Source organism: Cottoperca gobio, chromosome 12 (assembly GCF_900634415.1).
Source record: "Cottoperca gobio chromosome 12, fCotGob3.1, whole genome shotgun sequence".
Taxonomy (NCBI): domain Eukaryota; kingdom Metazoa; phylum Chordata; class Actinopteri; order Perciformes; family Bovichtidae; genus Cottoperca; species Cottoperca gobio.
The window spans coordinates 14,178,198-14,195,565 of NC_041366.1; the positions used below are offsets into that span (position 1 = coordinate 14,178,198).

General features: G+C 39.4%; 3 protein-coding genes across 3 annotated transcripts in view; all 3 read left to right on the plus strand.

Annotated features, from left to right (window-relative positions):
- The first annotated feature begins 23 nt into the window (after positions 1-23).
- surf2 (surfeit 2) lies at positions 24-3,019 on the plus strand. The gene is made up of 6 exons (XM_029444686.1): positions 24-475; positions 614-765; positions 947-1,050; positions 1,949-2,122; positions 2,326-2,462; positions 2,602-3,019. The coding sequence occupies exons 1-6, from the start codon at positions 401-403 to the stop codon at positions 2,689-2,691; spliced, it is 732 nt and encodes a 243-aa protein (XP_029300546.1). The 5' UTR covers positions 24-400; the 3' UTR covers positions 2,692-3,019.
- A 1,202-nt stretch (positions 3,020-4,221) lies between these two features.
- Positions 4,222-11,964, plus strand: surf4 (surfeit 4). Its single transcript, XM_029444270.1, has 6 exons — positions 4,222-4,484; positions 6,710-6,896; positions 8,720-8,796; positions 8,887-8,930; positions 9,816-10,002; positions 10,626-11,964. Exons 1-6 carry the CDS (start codon positions 4,437-4,439, stop codon positions 10,890-10,892), a joined length of 810 nt encoding a protein of 269 aa, XP_029300130.1. The 5' UTR covers positions 4,222-4,436; the 3' UTR covers positions 10,893-11,964.
- A 1,780-nt stretch (positions 11,965-13,744) lies between these two features.
- The window catches only part of ass1 (argininosuccinate synthase 1), a 29,544-nt gene continuing 25,920 nt past the window's right edge, over positions 13,745-17,368 (plus strand). Inside the window, exons 1-4 of the mRNA XM_029444269.1 lie at positions 13,745-13,902; positions 15,088-15,222; positions 16,355-16,423; positions 16,911-17,099. Coding sequence (XP_029300129.1) covers positions 15,121-15,222; positions 16,355-16,423; positions 16,911-17,099 — 360 coding nt within the window. The 5' untranslated portion in view covers positions 13,745-13,902; positions 15,088-15,120. The remainder of the gene's footprint in view (positions 13,903-15,087; positions 15,223-16,354; positions 16,424-16,910; positions 17,100-17,368) is intronic.

The window sequence follows — 17,368 nt, forward strand, 5'->3', positions numbered from 1 at the left end:
TATGACAATTAACGTTTATTCTTACACACTTTAGACACTTACTTTGTTTATCGACACAATTGCTTGTCTGTGTCATAGTAGCAGATTTATTGTATAAAGTAATAATACTAGTTTGCTACAATATCTTGTTTATTCAGTTTTCATGAGAGAATTACTGAAAACCCCAACCTTTTTTTGCTTTACTCATTAATTTACTCAAAGGGTTGTGTTAGATAATTAAATACCATGATGATACTTTATCCTTTCGTCTAAAACTGACCTTCCTTACTTTGATCAGTGGGGGGCGCCGACATATCATGTAACAGAGTCTGCGCATTGGACCCACGTGTAGTCGTTATTTCCTGTAAGGGGGTGGCCTGATCAATACACTGAAAGATTTGTTTTGAACCGTTTTTAAGCTATGGATGAATTACCTGCAGACCTCCAAACCTTTCTTCTTAACCATCCTTTTCTTCAGCTTACAGGTGGCAAGAAGGTTAGCGAGCTAATTTCATCACATGGCACGAAACACTGTCGTATAATGTGATGCTAGCCGTATGGCTAATGTATCTCATGAACCATGCAGTGTGAAGTATTGTGATAACTGCATTGTGATCTAATGTGTTGTTTTCAGATCAAATGCACTCTGAATGGCCATGAGTTTCCATGCAACCTGACGGAGCTACAGGCGTTTACGAAAGGGAAGAAATATGAGAAACTGAGTGCAGCAGCTGATTTCAACTACAGACAGTATGAACCACAAATTGTACCAAGCTCAAAACAACCGTAAGGAGGGCTCTTGTTTACCATTTTGTAATTTTGCAAAAATAAATACCTTTCTTAGCTTACTTTCAGCAGTGGCAATTATTAAGGCAATGCCATATAATCTCATAAATGGTCTGAATGTGTGAAGCTAATCTGCACGTGTTTAATGTGTTTAATGTGATGCCTGCTGTCTGTTTTCCAGCAATCAGTTATTCTGTAAACTGACCCTCAGACACCTCAACCGGCAGCCGCATCATGTCCTAAGACATGTCAACGGGAAACGCTTCAAGAAAGCCTTCTCCAAATGTCAGTGCATTACTTATCTACATGCATGGCACTTTGTTCTTTACATGTTAAGAACTAGTGGGTAAAGTATGACTTTTGAACTGTGGTTTAGTGTGATACTCCTCATTCAGGAAGGACATGGAAGCTATCTCTGGTATATCTGCTGATAAAAATGTATTTCCTTGGCATCACTTTTCTGCAGAAGTGAGTTGTTTACGCATATTTGGGGATTTTGTTGATTGGAGTTATTTAAAAACACCAGAATACTTTTCAGCCCAAATATGTCTGCCCCCTCATACATAATTGGTGGTTTTGGTCTCAGTCGACTGATTTCTTCCGTCAATTAGTCCATTTAAAAAATAATTATGAGCACTTCTTTGGTAACTAGAACATTTTAAGTAGGTGGTTGTGCATGATTGTTTGTGAAGAAACTCAGTTTTACAGATCTGTCGATTTTTAAATTGACTAAATCATATCAGTGTTTGTCAACTAAGAGTTTCTTTAGTCAAGGACAGCCCTAAACCCAATAACCCTGCCATCCCCAAATAATCCAGGCAGTTATTTAGTCATAATACTCACATAAAGTTTTGTACTTCAACATCTATTTCAGATTTAAACTGTAGTATTGCTTCAGTTCTTATCACTGTTGCCATTGTACCTTGGTCCTTCAAAACTCATTGATAATATTACTTAACTTTTATAACACCATTCTTCATGGAGCTATAGGTTTGCCTAGAAATGACGCACTCAGAAGTGAATCTGGGCGGTCACATCTTTTTACAATTTGTAATGGACGGAAACCATTACAATGTTCTCTCAAATGTTATCAATATGCAGTCCATGTAATACACCGCAGATATGTTGGACAATTCACACTGTTGACTTGATTACTGACATGACCGTCTCATTCCTGCTCTAGATGAAGAGTGTGTGAAGGAAGGGATTGAATACGTTCCAGCCAGAATGATACAGAAAAGGCCCAGAGACATTGGAGAGGAGGTCAATCGGGGGAGGTCCTCAAAACATGGGAATAACTCATCCAGTGACGAGGATCACAGCGACTCAGAAGACAGCATGAGTGACCTGTACCCTCGTCAGTATCCCAAGAGCCCACACTGTTGACATCTTTGTTCACTTTTTATTATGGTTATTATGTCTAAGTGTGTGTCATGGAGGTCTGAGATTCTGCAGGATTTCTCTCCAGGCAAAACCTTGAGAATTATTTCCCTGTCTTTCAGAAGAGTGGCTTGTAGGAAGTTTTACTTTGCTGTAACACTTTCTCGTATGTTCCCACAGCTACTATGTTCAATGTAAAAAACGAGGCGGAAGAAACTATGGCGGGTGATGGGGCTAAGGAGGAAGACGACTTCCAAACAGATGAAGAGGAGGGAATGGAAGTGGATACGCAGGTGCTGCAGCAGAAACGCAAGAAGGTCTGATATCTGAAATCCTATTTTTGTGTGCGTAGAGTCCAATTGATGTTAATAGCTGGCACTACTTAAATGTTGTTTTCCTTGATTAACTTTAATGCTGTTATATTAATATATTTCTTGTATACATTTTTTTTTTCAGGCACAGGGCGGTGGTTTGCAGAAGAAATCCAAAAATAACTTCAGTAAATCAGGGCGTAAGAAACCTGGAAAAGTGCCAAATGGAAAGTAAAGAGTGAAACCATATATACATATAGTATTTTTATACCTGATAGTATGTCAGGGAGCAACACTGCACTTCCAGTTTGGAGTAGTTTCCATTTCTGAGCCAGACTGAACTTTGCATAGGTGAACATCCAGTTTTCATATTTTCTGCATATGGAAAGTCGTCTGTTTTCCGAGTTGTGATGTTGCACAGTTCCTAAGAGGCTGCTGTACAGTATTCAAAATGGAAACTGCGTTGGTGGCGGTAAACGCATTATTCTAACTGGATAAGTTGTATTGTCTGGTTTGCAACCAGGTGTTCTAGTATAAAATATAACTCAATTTGGATTTACAAACATTGTCTGTGTTTTTATTGTTTATTTCATTGCATATATAATGAATAAAAAAAGAGGTGCGATATTTACAGAATGCAACTGTTGCAGGCCGTTGACCTATAATCCTAAAGGAAGTAAAAAAATAAACTGCTAGTCATAAAAAGTATTTTATAAATTGTCAATTTTACAAGAAGGAAAAAGGTTGTTGCCTGAAATGAATCTAATTTTTGTATATCTATTACATAATATTTTTTACATAATTTATTTTACTGTTTTATAAACCAAGGGGGTGTTGACATTTCTCACGGAAGAAAGTAACTGAAGGTGCAGCATGGAACATAACCACCTTACTTTCACAGTAGCAGTTCATTTCTGATGTAGCTGGCAAACAGTTTTGACAGCTACATCAGCTTCTTTACATTTTAAGGGCACATTTCTCAAAAAGCGGTCCTGAGCTTCTTGTCAAGACTCTTTTATGCCATAGATAACGGCTCTTCTAATGCTTTTAATGAACGTTTTCACCCATGATTGACAGATTTGGTCTGTTGAAAAGTCAGATTTTGACTTTTCAACCTAAATGAACTGTTTGAGTAGTGCAGCTCCTACTTGTGTGAAAAAGACTGCCATTTATTTTTTCATTCCTTAATTTACACATTCAATAATTACATTTGTAACTCCATAAAGTGCTTTTAAATTAAGATTTAATCATGATAATCATAATTTGAATTCACTTAAGACTCCAGGTTTATTGCCAAGTAGGTTTTTACGTACAAAATAAGGAATGTGCATTGGTATCTTGGTGCATAACAATAAACACTAATAGAAAAGAAACAATAAGCATCATTGATGCGTTAATGTGTACATCATGTTAATGTTGCAGTTGGTAAAGGTGGGGATCATGTCACTACTTTATATTTAGCCAGGTAGTTTAATCCATAATAAAGTATTAGTTGATTTATATTTTCTATTAATCTGATTAATTGTGTCGTCTTAATAGACCATATGATTTTCAAAAACAAGAGGAACGCACATGTTTCCAAAAATGTTACCATCCACAAAAGCTGCATTGGGTTACACGAGAGTGCAGTTTTTACAGGGTTGAACCTATTTTACAGATTATAGTAAATATTATCTCAGGTGGGGTGGAGGGTATACTATTATGTAAAACGCGGTAAACAACGCTGGGTGTACGGATAAGTATACGTGGCATACAGCGGTTGCAGTACCATGTAGGGGAGCTCTGTCTCTCGTCAAATCGCGGGGCATTGTGGGGCGGAGGCGGCCTTTCTCTGAGTCCAGGCGATCGGGAAATCTTCAAGTAAATAACGTTAACCGGGGGGAGGAGCAGTACAAGCGCAGCCTGCAAAAAAAACAACCAACACACCAAAACTGTGTTGCGCTTAGCTTTAATTATTACAAATCGTTAAATTACACCAATATGGGACAGGAGGATCTTATGAACACAGCCGAAGACGTGGCAGACCAGGTAACTTGAGTTTCACCGCGACAGTTGTAAACGGTAGCCGCTGTTAGCATGCTAGCTGCTAATTAGTTTGTCTCAGAATGAAGTAGCGTTAGCTCTTCTTGAGGGTTTCCTCTAAAGCTATGACGCCTTTTTTTAGTTGTCGTTTCTACGTTAACACAACCTTGGTTCAATGCAAATGTACTCGTGTTTTAAATTGCATGACAACTGGTTGATGTGTTTGGTGCTGTCATGTATCTCCAGATGGATTAGCTAGCATTACTATCTCACGCCGACCAAATGAAACTGTCATCTGTTTGGGGACGACCAACCTGGTTAAATTAATCTAAATATTAATTTGCTATTGGCTTCATCATTATGCCAGCTGGTTAGCTTGTAGCCTGTATCCACCGGGTTTATTAACAGTGCCTCTGCCAGACAGCAGTTGTGAAATCATCCAGTTTAGCCCCCAAGTTATTGACTAACACTTTTAAGGCATAATGCGTTTGACCCCCAATTGCTTCACTTTGCTGGTAGGTTTAGGATTGCATTGTATCTCAACTGGAGAAGCATATGGGTTTCCTAAACTAAGCATTTGCATGTGGCCTTGACGGAGCTGCCCCTCCATACTGCTCACTCAAAAACTGGACGTGAACCGTACCTTGACTTTATTATACATGCTACAGCTGCCTTCTGTATAACTGTTTTTGCTGTACTGCGATGATACAGGAAATGCTCTGATCTATAAGAGTTGAGGTGAGATGTTAAGATCCGATTTCAGGTCAGCTTGTGACCAATGTTTCTATGTAGACTGTGGAAAAAGCAACTGAAAGTTGGTGTCCTGTACCTTCTGTCCTTTGAAAAGTGACTATAGTCTGGCTCATAAGAGGCACATGTGTTGTGTGTTAGATTTATGGCAGTGTTTTTGAAGGATAGGCCTTACTTTCTCTTTTGAGGAGTACTGTTAAAACATTAAAACCTTGAGTATGTTCTGTGTATGTTTATGGCAGCTGTGTGGACTGAAGTCAATGAACATGCCTAAAAATGTACCACCTCCCTAATCTAATCACAACCGATTGATTTATAGAAACCTATCACAAGTGTTGTGTATTGTAAAACATTTGGAAAAGGGAACCTGAATTTTCTTGCTTTGTAAACTCTGCCAAGCCAATTTGTCACATCCCTTTGAAAGGGGTCCTGAGCTAACATGTTACTTACACATTACTCTACAAAATGGTCTATTTCTAGGCTGTTGCAGCGACCTCGGATTGGCTCCCACTTCATCCATTCATGTCCCAAATAACAGTCATAGTGGGAGTTGGAGGACACGGATAGGCTGAAGAGGTCTGACAGTGCTGATGTGGTCTGCTGAGTAGGAGGAGCAGGGGGCAGTTCACTGCACATCTACTGTGTCACTGTACTATCTGAGGATTCGTTCATGAATTATGTTTGAGAGAAGATTTTAGGGTAGTTTGTTTTTTTTGTTTAAACATTCAGCGTACTTCAACGCATTATAATAATACATTAAGCCAATTAGGGTTGTAACAGGGGGGCACAGCCCTATTTTGAGCAGCTATTTCTAAAAAAAAACACCTGTGGATTAAAGGTAAATGGAAAGAAAACCAACCAAAACGGATCTACATTGTGTACTTGCTTCACGCATTGTATTACTTGGGCTACTAAAGCAAAGTATAAACTTGCTCCACAGTTAGCACACTTAACTTCCATAGCTTCAAGTAGTGGTGTCTTCTCTGTCCTTCTTCACATGGGTCCACACTATTTGGTAATAGGACTTCTTTGGGATTTTCTTTTTTCATGTAAATCCCATCCAAGGCAGAAGTTCTGTATTTAATAACTGCTGTTCGACATTCACTTAGCATAGCAAAAGTTTATTCCTATCCCTATATTTAACAATGTAAATAATAATATATAATAAAGTAGGAGTCCTGCTGACATCTTTCCTTTTCATTATTCAGTCTGAGATCGGTCTGAGTAGTAGCAGGTCAGAATAATTTTTTTTGGGGGGGGGGGGGGGGGGGTTTATGAGTCTTTTTACGGGACTTCTGTTGAAATTCTGTTATCTGTGTTTCAGCTTGGTGACTCAGTAATGTTGTTTCTCAGTACTGCTGTTGTAGGCAAGCTCAGCTACTGCACAGAAACCACACCCTTTTAATTGTTGTTCTTCGCACCTCAAGCCATCCTTTTTCTTGTCAATAATTTCTCCTCTTCTTTACCCTTTTGTTGCCCAGTTCCTGCGGATAACCAAACAGTACCTGCCCCACCTGGCACGTCTATGTCTCATCAGCACCTTCCTGGAAGACGGCATCCGCATGTGGTTCCAGTGGAATGAGCAGAGAGACTACATCGAGGCTACCTGGAGCTGTGGCTACTTCCTGGCTACGTGCTTTGTGCTGCTTAACCTCATAGGACAGCTGGGTAAGGGAATGGCAGGCAGTGCACGGGAAGGTTACAGTTAGGACATAAGATGAGTCGACATAGATTTTACTGTAGGAGGAAATTACATATCTGTGTACGGTTACTGGGTGGTGTGGGACACACCAATATTGAGTGAGTCAAATTGCTGACTACTCACTTGTTGTTGTTAACGCCATTCGAGTTTGGAAGTGTATTTGAAATAGTGGAGCTAAAGCATTAACACAAATGCTTAATTAGTGTCAGTGTCTGAAACTTTAAAGTTGATTCATGATTCAGGGCAAATAAGTTATATGTATGAAATGTTTAAAAGTGCATTTCAGCCCTAATTGTGTCTACAGAAAGAGGTGCAATAGCTACAAACTTCACTTCTGTGTTATGAACCATCTTGCTGACGTAGAGAGGTCAGGGGAGACTGAAGAGACTTCGTCAACTGAGGGTTAACGAGGTCTATCTGCACTTTGACGAGTTTTGAGAAAAACGCATTTGAAAATTCAACAGTTCATAACGTGGACACTATAAAACCAATTCCAACCAATTTTGACATATCACATGCTGCACACTAGGTAGTGAAATTAAGACTATTTGGGCCAATTCAGTGCGTATTATGGGTAGAAACGAAACTACTTTTGCAGATAGACCTTTGTGGTCCCAAGGGTCTATCTGACATTTCCCCACCTGAAAATTGAAAATGTAACCCTCAACTGTATTTTATGCAACTTAGCTTCATTTTAATCTCTAAAAATGTTTACACAAGTTCCACGTGGCAGGAAACTTAAAAGTGAAAATTATATTTGCTAATAAATCTGAATTTTTAAGACTTTTTATTAAACTACTAATGATCTTAACTGAACTACTATCTACTAGATGACATGCATATAAAACAGTTGGCAGCAAAACGTTTTGAATAAGTTATTCCTGTGCTTAAAATGATCACGTGATTCATTTCCCGCCCTGCTATTGGTTGTCAGCAGATAGACCTTTGTGATACTAAATTTAAGCTTGAACATGTGGAGATAGACCTTTGTAGATCTCACTTACTCAGCAAATATATATAAAATCTGCATAAATGAGTGATGCAGATAGACCCTGTTAACTTTAAAGCCGTTTGAGACATAGACCTCAAATTTGTCCAATTTGTCAGATAGACCTTGTTAACCCTCAGTTGACGACTTGTTGAAGGAAGCCAAGAGGCAGCTCACTTGTCCACGAATCACTTAAGTGTTGCAGTGTATGTGAAAATGCATCCCTGAGCTCCATGAATTTGAAGCTGATGGGGTGTAAGAGCAGATGTTTTCACACTGTATACTGATGAAGACATCAACCAAAATATAACGGAAGATATGTCAAGTAGATGTCATGTTTGGGAAGAACCAGAATATGAAGCTACAATGAGCACACACTGTAATCACCATAGCATGACGGGTGAAGTTAAAGCTTTCGTCCTGGGAGTGATATTGAGACTTGCTGAAGCTGTCAGAGTTTTGCATAAACGGTATAAATTCATGGACCTACCCTGCTTCATGGTTTTCCTACCAAATTAATAATTATTGTGAGTCACACAACTCTGTGCGACTGCCCTCTCAATATGCCTGAAACTATAAACTATTGTACTTCTCTACAAAAAAAGCAAGTTAAATGTGGCCTTAACAAAAATAATAATAGCTTATGTTGTCATTGTAAAGAAGAAAATGTGTTGCAGCCATAATGACTAACGTGTGTGTGTGTGTGTGTGTGTGTGTGTGTGTGTGTGTGTGTGTGTGTGTGTGTGTGTGTGTGTGTGTGTGTGTGTGTGTGTGTGTGTGTGTGTGTGTGTGTTTTAACAGGTGGTTGTGTCCTCATCCTCAGTAGAAATTTTGTACAGTATGCCTGCTTTGGACTATTTGGCATCATAGCGCTACAGGTGAGAACAATTACACAATCATTACATTTTTAATGTACACAAATAATATATCTATAATTTGATCTTGAATGTTTTTGTTTTCTCCATCAGACTGTAGCATACAGCATTTTATGGGACCTTAAATTTTTGATGAGGTAAGTGCCACCCACTTTCAGTGCTAAAACAAATTTAAGAGCAATTCTATGTTTATTTATTGTAATATTTGTTTCAGGTTGCACAATCTTATTGACTCCCAAGCGTAATCGGCCATCAGTGATTTACCAAATCATTGTTTCATTTGTCTGATTCAAGTATACGTACAATTGTGTAGCATCACAGGTGTGCAGAAGTTTACAGATTGTTGTTAGTCTCACACTGGCTGGTGGTTTCTGATACATTTTAAATGTTGCTGTTTATGATTAGATGATTAGAACTAGTTAAATTAAATTGACAGTATGTAATGCTTTTTCTGCAGCATGGACATTTTAATTTGCTATGGTTGTAAATGAGAAAGCATCTCAGTTGTCAAGCAGACGCCCACAATTACTGTGAACAAGACCTGTAATTTGTTTAAACATTGACAGGCCAGCAGAGTCATCGGCCATCCGAGAAATCCCTTAAACACAGCGCTACATTGTAGTTTTGCTGTTTCTGCATTCTGTGTATTTTTAATTCATGTTGTTTGTTAGTATAAAGTCTGGCTAAATCTAAGTACTGAAAGAAGAAGTTGATAAAAGGATGCCAATTTTGATCACTGATAAATCATTTTAAGGAATTTAAAATACCAGATTTAAAATTCCAAAATCATAATAAGTTGTGCTGTGATTTGTCATTTTAAGAGTAAATGAGTAAGTGGTTAATTGAAAAAATAAACAGATCCTTGGATGTTGAGAAGAACACATGGTTGCAACCACACTGGTCAGTAATGAGCTCATGATCAGCTTATTACAATTTGATAAACCTAATGGTCCTGCATGCTCTCTGTATTCCAGATTTTTTCTGACACTGTCCAAAAATAACCATCCTCTCTCCTCTCCCAGAAACCTCGCCCTGGGAGGTGGTCTGCTTCTGTTGCTGGCCGAGTCTCGTTCGGAAGGAAAGAGCATGTTTGCTGGAGTCCCCTCCATGGGAGAGAGTTCGCCAAAGCAGTACATGCAGCTGGGGGGTCGAGTACTGCTAGTGCTCATGTTCATGACTCTGCTGCACTTTGACTCCAACTTCTTCTCTGTGAGTACTGACGACAACAACAACAACAACAACAACCCTCATTTAACACAGATGGATTTCACCATTCAGTTAAGACCACATGCGTACGGACACAGATATTATTACAGCAATTAGATTTAGACTTTAATGAGAAAAAACAAGTATAATTTTGAAAATACACTTATTTGCTTTCTTGCCAAATGTAAGATGAGAAGATCGATGCATCTCATGTGTGTATGCGAAGTGAATATAATTATCTATAATTAGCATAAAGACTGGAAGCAGGGTGAACAGCTAGCCTGGTTCTTTCCAATGGTAACCTTGTTAGCTCACTAATAAACACAGTATTTCTTGTTTGTTTGTTTCGTACAAAAACCAAAGGGTTTTGGGTTTGGGGGGGAGGGGTCGCAGGGGGAAGACAGAGGTGGGTAGAATTTAAAATAATTATGTCATGTTAGAACAAATCAAAAAAGTAGTACACTTACTGCAATACAATATCCAAAGTATAGCACTACATTTATATTAATTTTAGTACAGCAAGTCTCTGCAAATGTATTTGCTGACTTCGACATGGGCTTGTCAGTCAGTAGCCGACCAATGTGAAGTGCAAATCTTCACCCACCTACTTTAACATTTTTCCACAGATCCTGCAAAACATGGTTGGAACTGCGCTCATCATCTTGGTGGCTATCGGCTTCAAAACCAAGCTGGCGGCACTGACCCTCGTCGTGTGGCTTCTGGCCATCAACGTTTACTTCAACGCCTTCTGGAGCGTCCCGGCCTACAAGCCCATGCACGACTTCCTCAAGTACGACTTCTTCCAGACCACCTCGGTCATCGGCGGTCTGCTGCTGGTGGTGGCACTTGGACCTGGCGGAGTGTCCATGGATGAGAAAAAGAAAGAGTGGTAGGCAAAGGGGTTAAGCTAAGAGGATTGCACAGCACCGACTGGGACACAAAGACCCTCCCTCTCCTCCAGTTCCCCACATCAGGGTACACCAGGTTTTTTGTTTTCTAGCTTATTTTTTTATTTGGCCAAATCCACAGACACCACTTCACCCATCTATGGACATGTTTTCTATTTTCCTCCAAACTGCTGTATTTGGTTTTTAGTTGACCATATACAATGGCAGATTTATTTTCGAAACCCTTCTTGTATGTCCTCTTTTTTTCCATGACAACAAGAATAAAAAAAGCCCGTTTATTTCAAAGTGCAGGATAAACAACCAGTGGATGTTTCTGTGTGCAGAAAGAATGAAAATCATTTATTGTATTTTATGGGTGTTAGGCCATGAGTTCTAATCGATTAATGTTCATATTTTCTGAATAAAACCAGCATATTGGATCGAGTGCAGTATTTTGGGTCCCTTCTCCCTCCCCCCCCCCCCATGGATGTTGATCTTTTTCTGCCGTTGGATCTTGGAGGTTCTGAGATTACTCCCGAATATCGAACTTGTGCACTGATTTGACAGCAACTTGCCTTGAATCTCCAGGTTTCATCTCCCCTCTTTTTTTTTTCTGACGCCCTATTATTTTTTTTTTTTAACCACCTTCAATCTCAACTGACTCATGTTCATGGAGAGGCGAATCTGGGGGGACGTGTACATTGTATACAAAGTGGTGGATTGCAGTCGTGCTTGATTGAAAATTTCAACACAAGTTGTTAGCTCCAGAACTTGTTATTGGTCACTTTGTACTGTACATCTTTGGCAAATGCATAACTAGTGAACTGTGTATGATTGGGGATAATAGGGGGGAGACTCAACGTTTGTGAAACACAATATTCTGCGATCTAGAAAAGCAAAGAGGACTAAGCAGAGTCATTAGCCATCTGGACTTTGTCTTTGCTCAGTGTTTTTTGCCCTGTGTAAGAAAAGTTAAAATAAAAAAAACATCAGTGTATTGATTTTCAGAAGTTTATATTGTATTTTTGATCATTTGATTTTGGAAGTTCATGGCAACATTAAAAGTCTAAAATATAAAGTCTCAGTCAAGGTTTTTAGCTCTTATGATGTTCTGAGTGGCTGACGACATTAATGGACCACCAGATAATAAAGTTAACATAAAATGCTCTAACTATGAAGCATGCAATGGAGTACAAACATGCAATATAGTAAAGTCTTCAAAAGACCTGTTGGGTGTCACAGAAAATAGTAAAGAAAAGTTCACAGATTTAGTTTTTCCATATGAATGAAACCTACATGGGGCTGAAACCAACACCTATGGAAGTGACACAGTAGGTTTTCTTTTGACCAAGTATGGTCCCATTTAGTGTAAAATAGACAATAAAGCAGTGTATGTTTTAGGGACCTTGTGATTGATGGGACACAACCACGATGTCATCAGGGCTTGCAATTTTAATCATTTTAAATGTGTTTTCAGTTCAGGAAATTGTAAAACTTTGGTTGCCTAAAAGAATTATGTTTCAGCGTTCTTTGCGCCACCCTCTCCTGTCACTTCTTGTTGCAAAAAAACAAGATGGCCACGGCCAAAACTCCAAATTTGAGGTTTCAAAACCGTAGTCCACAAACCAATGGGCTTTGTCAAGATGATCACGTCCACTTCTTATACACAGCCTATGTATTGAACAGGTGTTGGTATCAGCTTGTTGTGAGGACTTAGAGCAAATGCTGACATCTAATGGTTAACTGTGGTAAATGTTTACTGCAATGGAGCATTTCATAATTTCAAGACACATTGATCAAATAAGATATGGGGAGTATGATGACTAAAGTGGATGTTGGTCTCATATAGCAGTGGGCTTGTTTTCTGTGTGTTTACAGTTTTACCTGCTGAAAGAAATACTGGTAAAAGGATACGTGACCATTTAACTTTAAACGTCTCTTACTAGAATGAACTGAACAGGTACTCTAGACCAGTGGTTCCCAAATGGTGTGTGCCGCGTGATTTTGAAACGATTAGGCCTATTGCATTTAACTGTACACAAGGTTATGAATGATTTTTTATTTACTTCCGTGTTTCCCTTGGTATACTGCTCTGCAGGGTGCTGCCTGGGCTGGATCAGGTCCGTGCGTGGCGCATATTTTTTAAGTTCTCTCCTTACCTTTTCTCCACTCTGTCTCTGACTGTAATTGTGTGCGTTCGCGCGCGTGTGTGGGTTCGCTGTACTTTATCGGTGCTTTGTCCTACGCACTTATTTCACAATATAGAAACAATAGGTCTTATATGCTTTGGCCTAAATATAAATAAAACAATCATTAAAAAAAAGAAATATGTCAAAGTGAACCAGTTTTAGTCATTTGCGCATGGTGGGAAATATTAGAGTGTGACACATCAAAGGCTCTCTGCTAGTGTGAAGGAGAATAGCTCCTTACAAGGACTAAATGAATGTTCACAGAGTGATAACAGTGATACTATGTGTTAGAGAGGGGATTTTTCCCGGATATGAACACGTGTGTGCCTTGAGATTTTGGCTTGGTCTTTGGTGTGCCTTGAGATTTTGGCTTGGTCTTTGGTGTGCCTTGGCCACAGAAAGTTTGAGAACCCCTGCTCTAGACTCTAGAAACCTCAGGTTTACTGTGTGTACTGCCTTTTGGTCATTTGATTCATCACATTTTTGGGGGGGAATTTGCATTACTGAAATACCATGTCAGATAAGGATATTATTATATTATTATTATAACTTATTACTTTTTGTGTGGCCCTCTCTTTTGGCCAACTCAGGAGCATCTTAATGTGCATCTTGACTTTATTGAATGAATGAACAGCTGCCCCAGGGAGCTCAGTGTCCCATGAGGACACTGAGTAACACGGATGATGCAATGTGGGCTGGACCAGTCAGAACGCAACAGTCGGTTAACTGAGCACGTTGCAGCTGCTCTCCTCCACTTCTCACCGACCGTCTAACGACAAATACGTCTCCGGAATAACGTGTATTTGTCTCACAAAACCCACTCTTTTGTAAGTAAAACCAACCTTCTTGTTTTTTATATTTCAATGAAAGATATCATCTTTCAGTCACAGCAGCGCGAGCATTTATTTTCACTGCGCAGTAACTAGAAGCAACTGTTTGTCCCCTCAACCGGCACGAGGGGCACGTTAACAGTAGCTGTGGCAAAATACGTCTGTAGCTTATGTGATGTAGCATGTAAGCTAGCTAGCTATCCTAAAAAGAAGTCAACAACGTGTATGTGTTTAGCTAATTAAAGCAACAGGACACATTTGATACACAAACTGGGGTAAGGATGGTTTGAAATGTGTTCTCTTAAAACGCTGTTTTACCACGTGAAAACTCGGAGATGGACAATACAACAAATTAAATGATCTTGTATCCTCTCCCTCTGACTCCGACATGCATCATACATCGGGAAACATTTTTATGAGATGACACGTTTTACCATCATCCTCTGACGAGTTTGATTCAGGATATGATGAAACTACCTGTGACTATGTCATCATCCTCTTCAAACCATGCATGAACTTATTTCCTGCTTGAATACAAGAACTACCTGACACGTGTTAAGTGATGTAGCTGAGATTTTTGATGTTGTGAAAGGTTATTAAAATTGAATAGCATTTAAAAAGGAAGACATAATGAGCCACTTTAATCACTGGTATTCATTTAGCTAGATATTTGCCTCCTGACACTGTGCTTACTGTAAAGTATTTGTATCGCAATGGTAAATCATTCTGAGAGAGCACCTAACCTTAGGACAGCAGTAGGGCTGCAACTAATGATTGTTATTCATTGATTAAACCGTCATCCAGTCATCTAATCATTAAGGCTCTAAAATGTCAAAAGAAAAATTGTAAATATGGCCATCACAAGTTCCCACAGCCCAAGTTGACATTGTCAAATTGCTTGTTTTTTTCCCCACGAGCTGGAACCAGCTTATGTTTGAAATGTGTCCTTAAAAAATTACTTAATTGTTAAATAGATTGTTTATATAATAAACTTATCGATTTTACGATCTGCTGCCTCAGCTCCTGTTCTGGAGCCGTGCTGTTTTTAAGATGAATGAATATTATAGATTAAATTTTACAGGATGTTGTTTAAACTATCACTCAGGTTAAACGGTGACATTTCCTCCCCAGCTAGACTAGTGACTGACTCCCTGCTTTCGCTTCTCTGCTGCCACTCCACAGCTTCTCTACCTGTTGGACTGAACGGCATTCATTATGTCTAAAGGTACAGTGGTTCTGGCCTACAGCGGTGGACTGGACACATCCTGTATTCTGGTTTGGCTGAAGGATCAAGGCTACGATGTGATCGCATTTTTGGTAAGGTTTCCCAGTGTGTGGGCAACAGGTGTCGTAGTTTGAGTATACGAACCTGCTGCTTTCGCCTGTCATGTATCTTTGACGTTTTTACAATTGACTTTCAGGCAGCTGACACAATGTTGTCATACAGGTATGTAGGGGTTTTCCATTGGCTGTCCAAAAAACCTCTCAGAGCTACAGTACCATTTATCTCTCGACCACACAGGATTTGCCTTCATAATGCCACTGCAAATCTAGCTGGATTTACTTTTTGCCCTGGGGCAGTTTAGAACTGCATTGCATGCAGATTTTCTTTGTTGCCTAACTTTTCATTCCATTGTTTTGTGGTTCGATGTGGGGGGATGGGCGGGCGATTGCAGATGAGGTGCAGCATCCCAACCTTTTTTGGCTTTGGCTCTGCGGGGGAGTAGATTCATAATAGCGCCCACTGATCCAATGCATAATTGATTGTCTTTGATGTAACCATGCACTTGCTTCAACTTGTCAGAGAAGATTGCATCAGCCAACCGTCAGGCGGAAATTGAAATTCACACAATAACAAATCATGCTCCTGATGCAAGAGTAATGGAAAAAGGGTTGAGAGCTGGAGTGTCATAAGGACAGGTTTTGATATATGTATTGAATTGTGTCAGTGACTAATCCTTAATCTAATGTGAACGTATGATCAGAAAAGCACTGGCTTTAAAATGATAGTAGAATGATCAAATACGAATATCAAAGCAAAGTGAAACACAGTGAAGTGTTAGTGCTGCAGATTTGTCAGTTTTGTTTACTGGATCAGTATCATGTCTTTGCAGGAATATATTCCCTTTTTGTTTTAGTGTTCAGCTCAGGAGATCAGACATCTTCAAGCCCTTAAGTGATGTTCATGCTTGGTTTCCGCTGTGAGCTGCTACATCTCCTCAACAGACGTGATCTGAATTACAAGTTCATAGATTGCCAGAATTAAAACATGCACAGTCATGAGCCGGCATGTTTATATGTGGAGGGCTTTCATGTTATTCCACAGGATTTCTAAACTAAAGTGACTGCACATTTTTTAAAATGTAATTGTGTGTAGTTTCAGTTGCAAGTATTTGCAAAATGTTTTATATTTGCATCACTTTGTACAATAAAATGTATTCTTTTCTAGGCCAACATTGGGCAAGATGAAGATTTTGAAGCTGCCCGGAAAAAGGCAGAAAAACTCGGTGCAAAGAAGGTAAGAGACAGAATGAAATGATGTAGCTTTAAGGGCATCATTAGTCGTTTTGCATCTTTTTGCTGTAAGATAGCAAAGGAAATGTATCCTATCGAATGTCAGACCTCACCCCAAGCACATGGTTGCACTAATAAATAAGTGTTGTTGTTTTTTATGTTCTCTATGGCTTTAACATGCAATGATAATGACCAAGTTCCCAGCCTCTTCAAGTACAACATCATAGCATGCGGTAATGATTGGAAACAATTGGCTGCTTTATTCTGATTCTTAAATGAGCAAAATTTTTCTGCGTTCACATCAGATACTTACAGTATGAGAATAAGCTCCTTTGTGACAAACAACAATCAGTTATTTATTTTTGCTAGAAGGGAAAGACATCATAAGTGATTAATTAAATCATTCCCACATAAAAAGGACCCAGGGATGAATAGAATCAAAGACTGAACACAATGCCCTGTTCTGTGTCCTGACGTCTTTTCTTGTGTAGGTTTTCATTGAAGACCTGTGTTCAGAGTTTGTGGAGGACTTCATTTGGCCCGCAGTTCAGGCCAATGCCATCTATGAGGACCGATACCTACTGGGCACATCGGTAGCACGGCCCTGCATCGCCCGCCGTCAGGTCGAGATTGCACGCAGGGAGGGCGCCCAGTTTGTTTCCCATGGTGCCACAGGAAAGGTAAACCAGACACAGGAAACACGAGACTGCACTCAGGGGAAGGAGGATGTCCAATAATCTACTAATATGACTGAATTACAGTCTATGTGCCTTATTGCATTACATTTTACATTACAGGTCATTTAGCAGACGCTCTTATCCAGAGCGACTTACAGTGAACTATCTACAGGGATTGTATTTGGAAGCTGTTCCACTAGACCACTAGGCCATCACCACCCCATCTTATCCACAAAGATGCCCAAGCTATTTATTCTAAACACTAACTAACT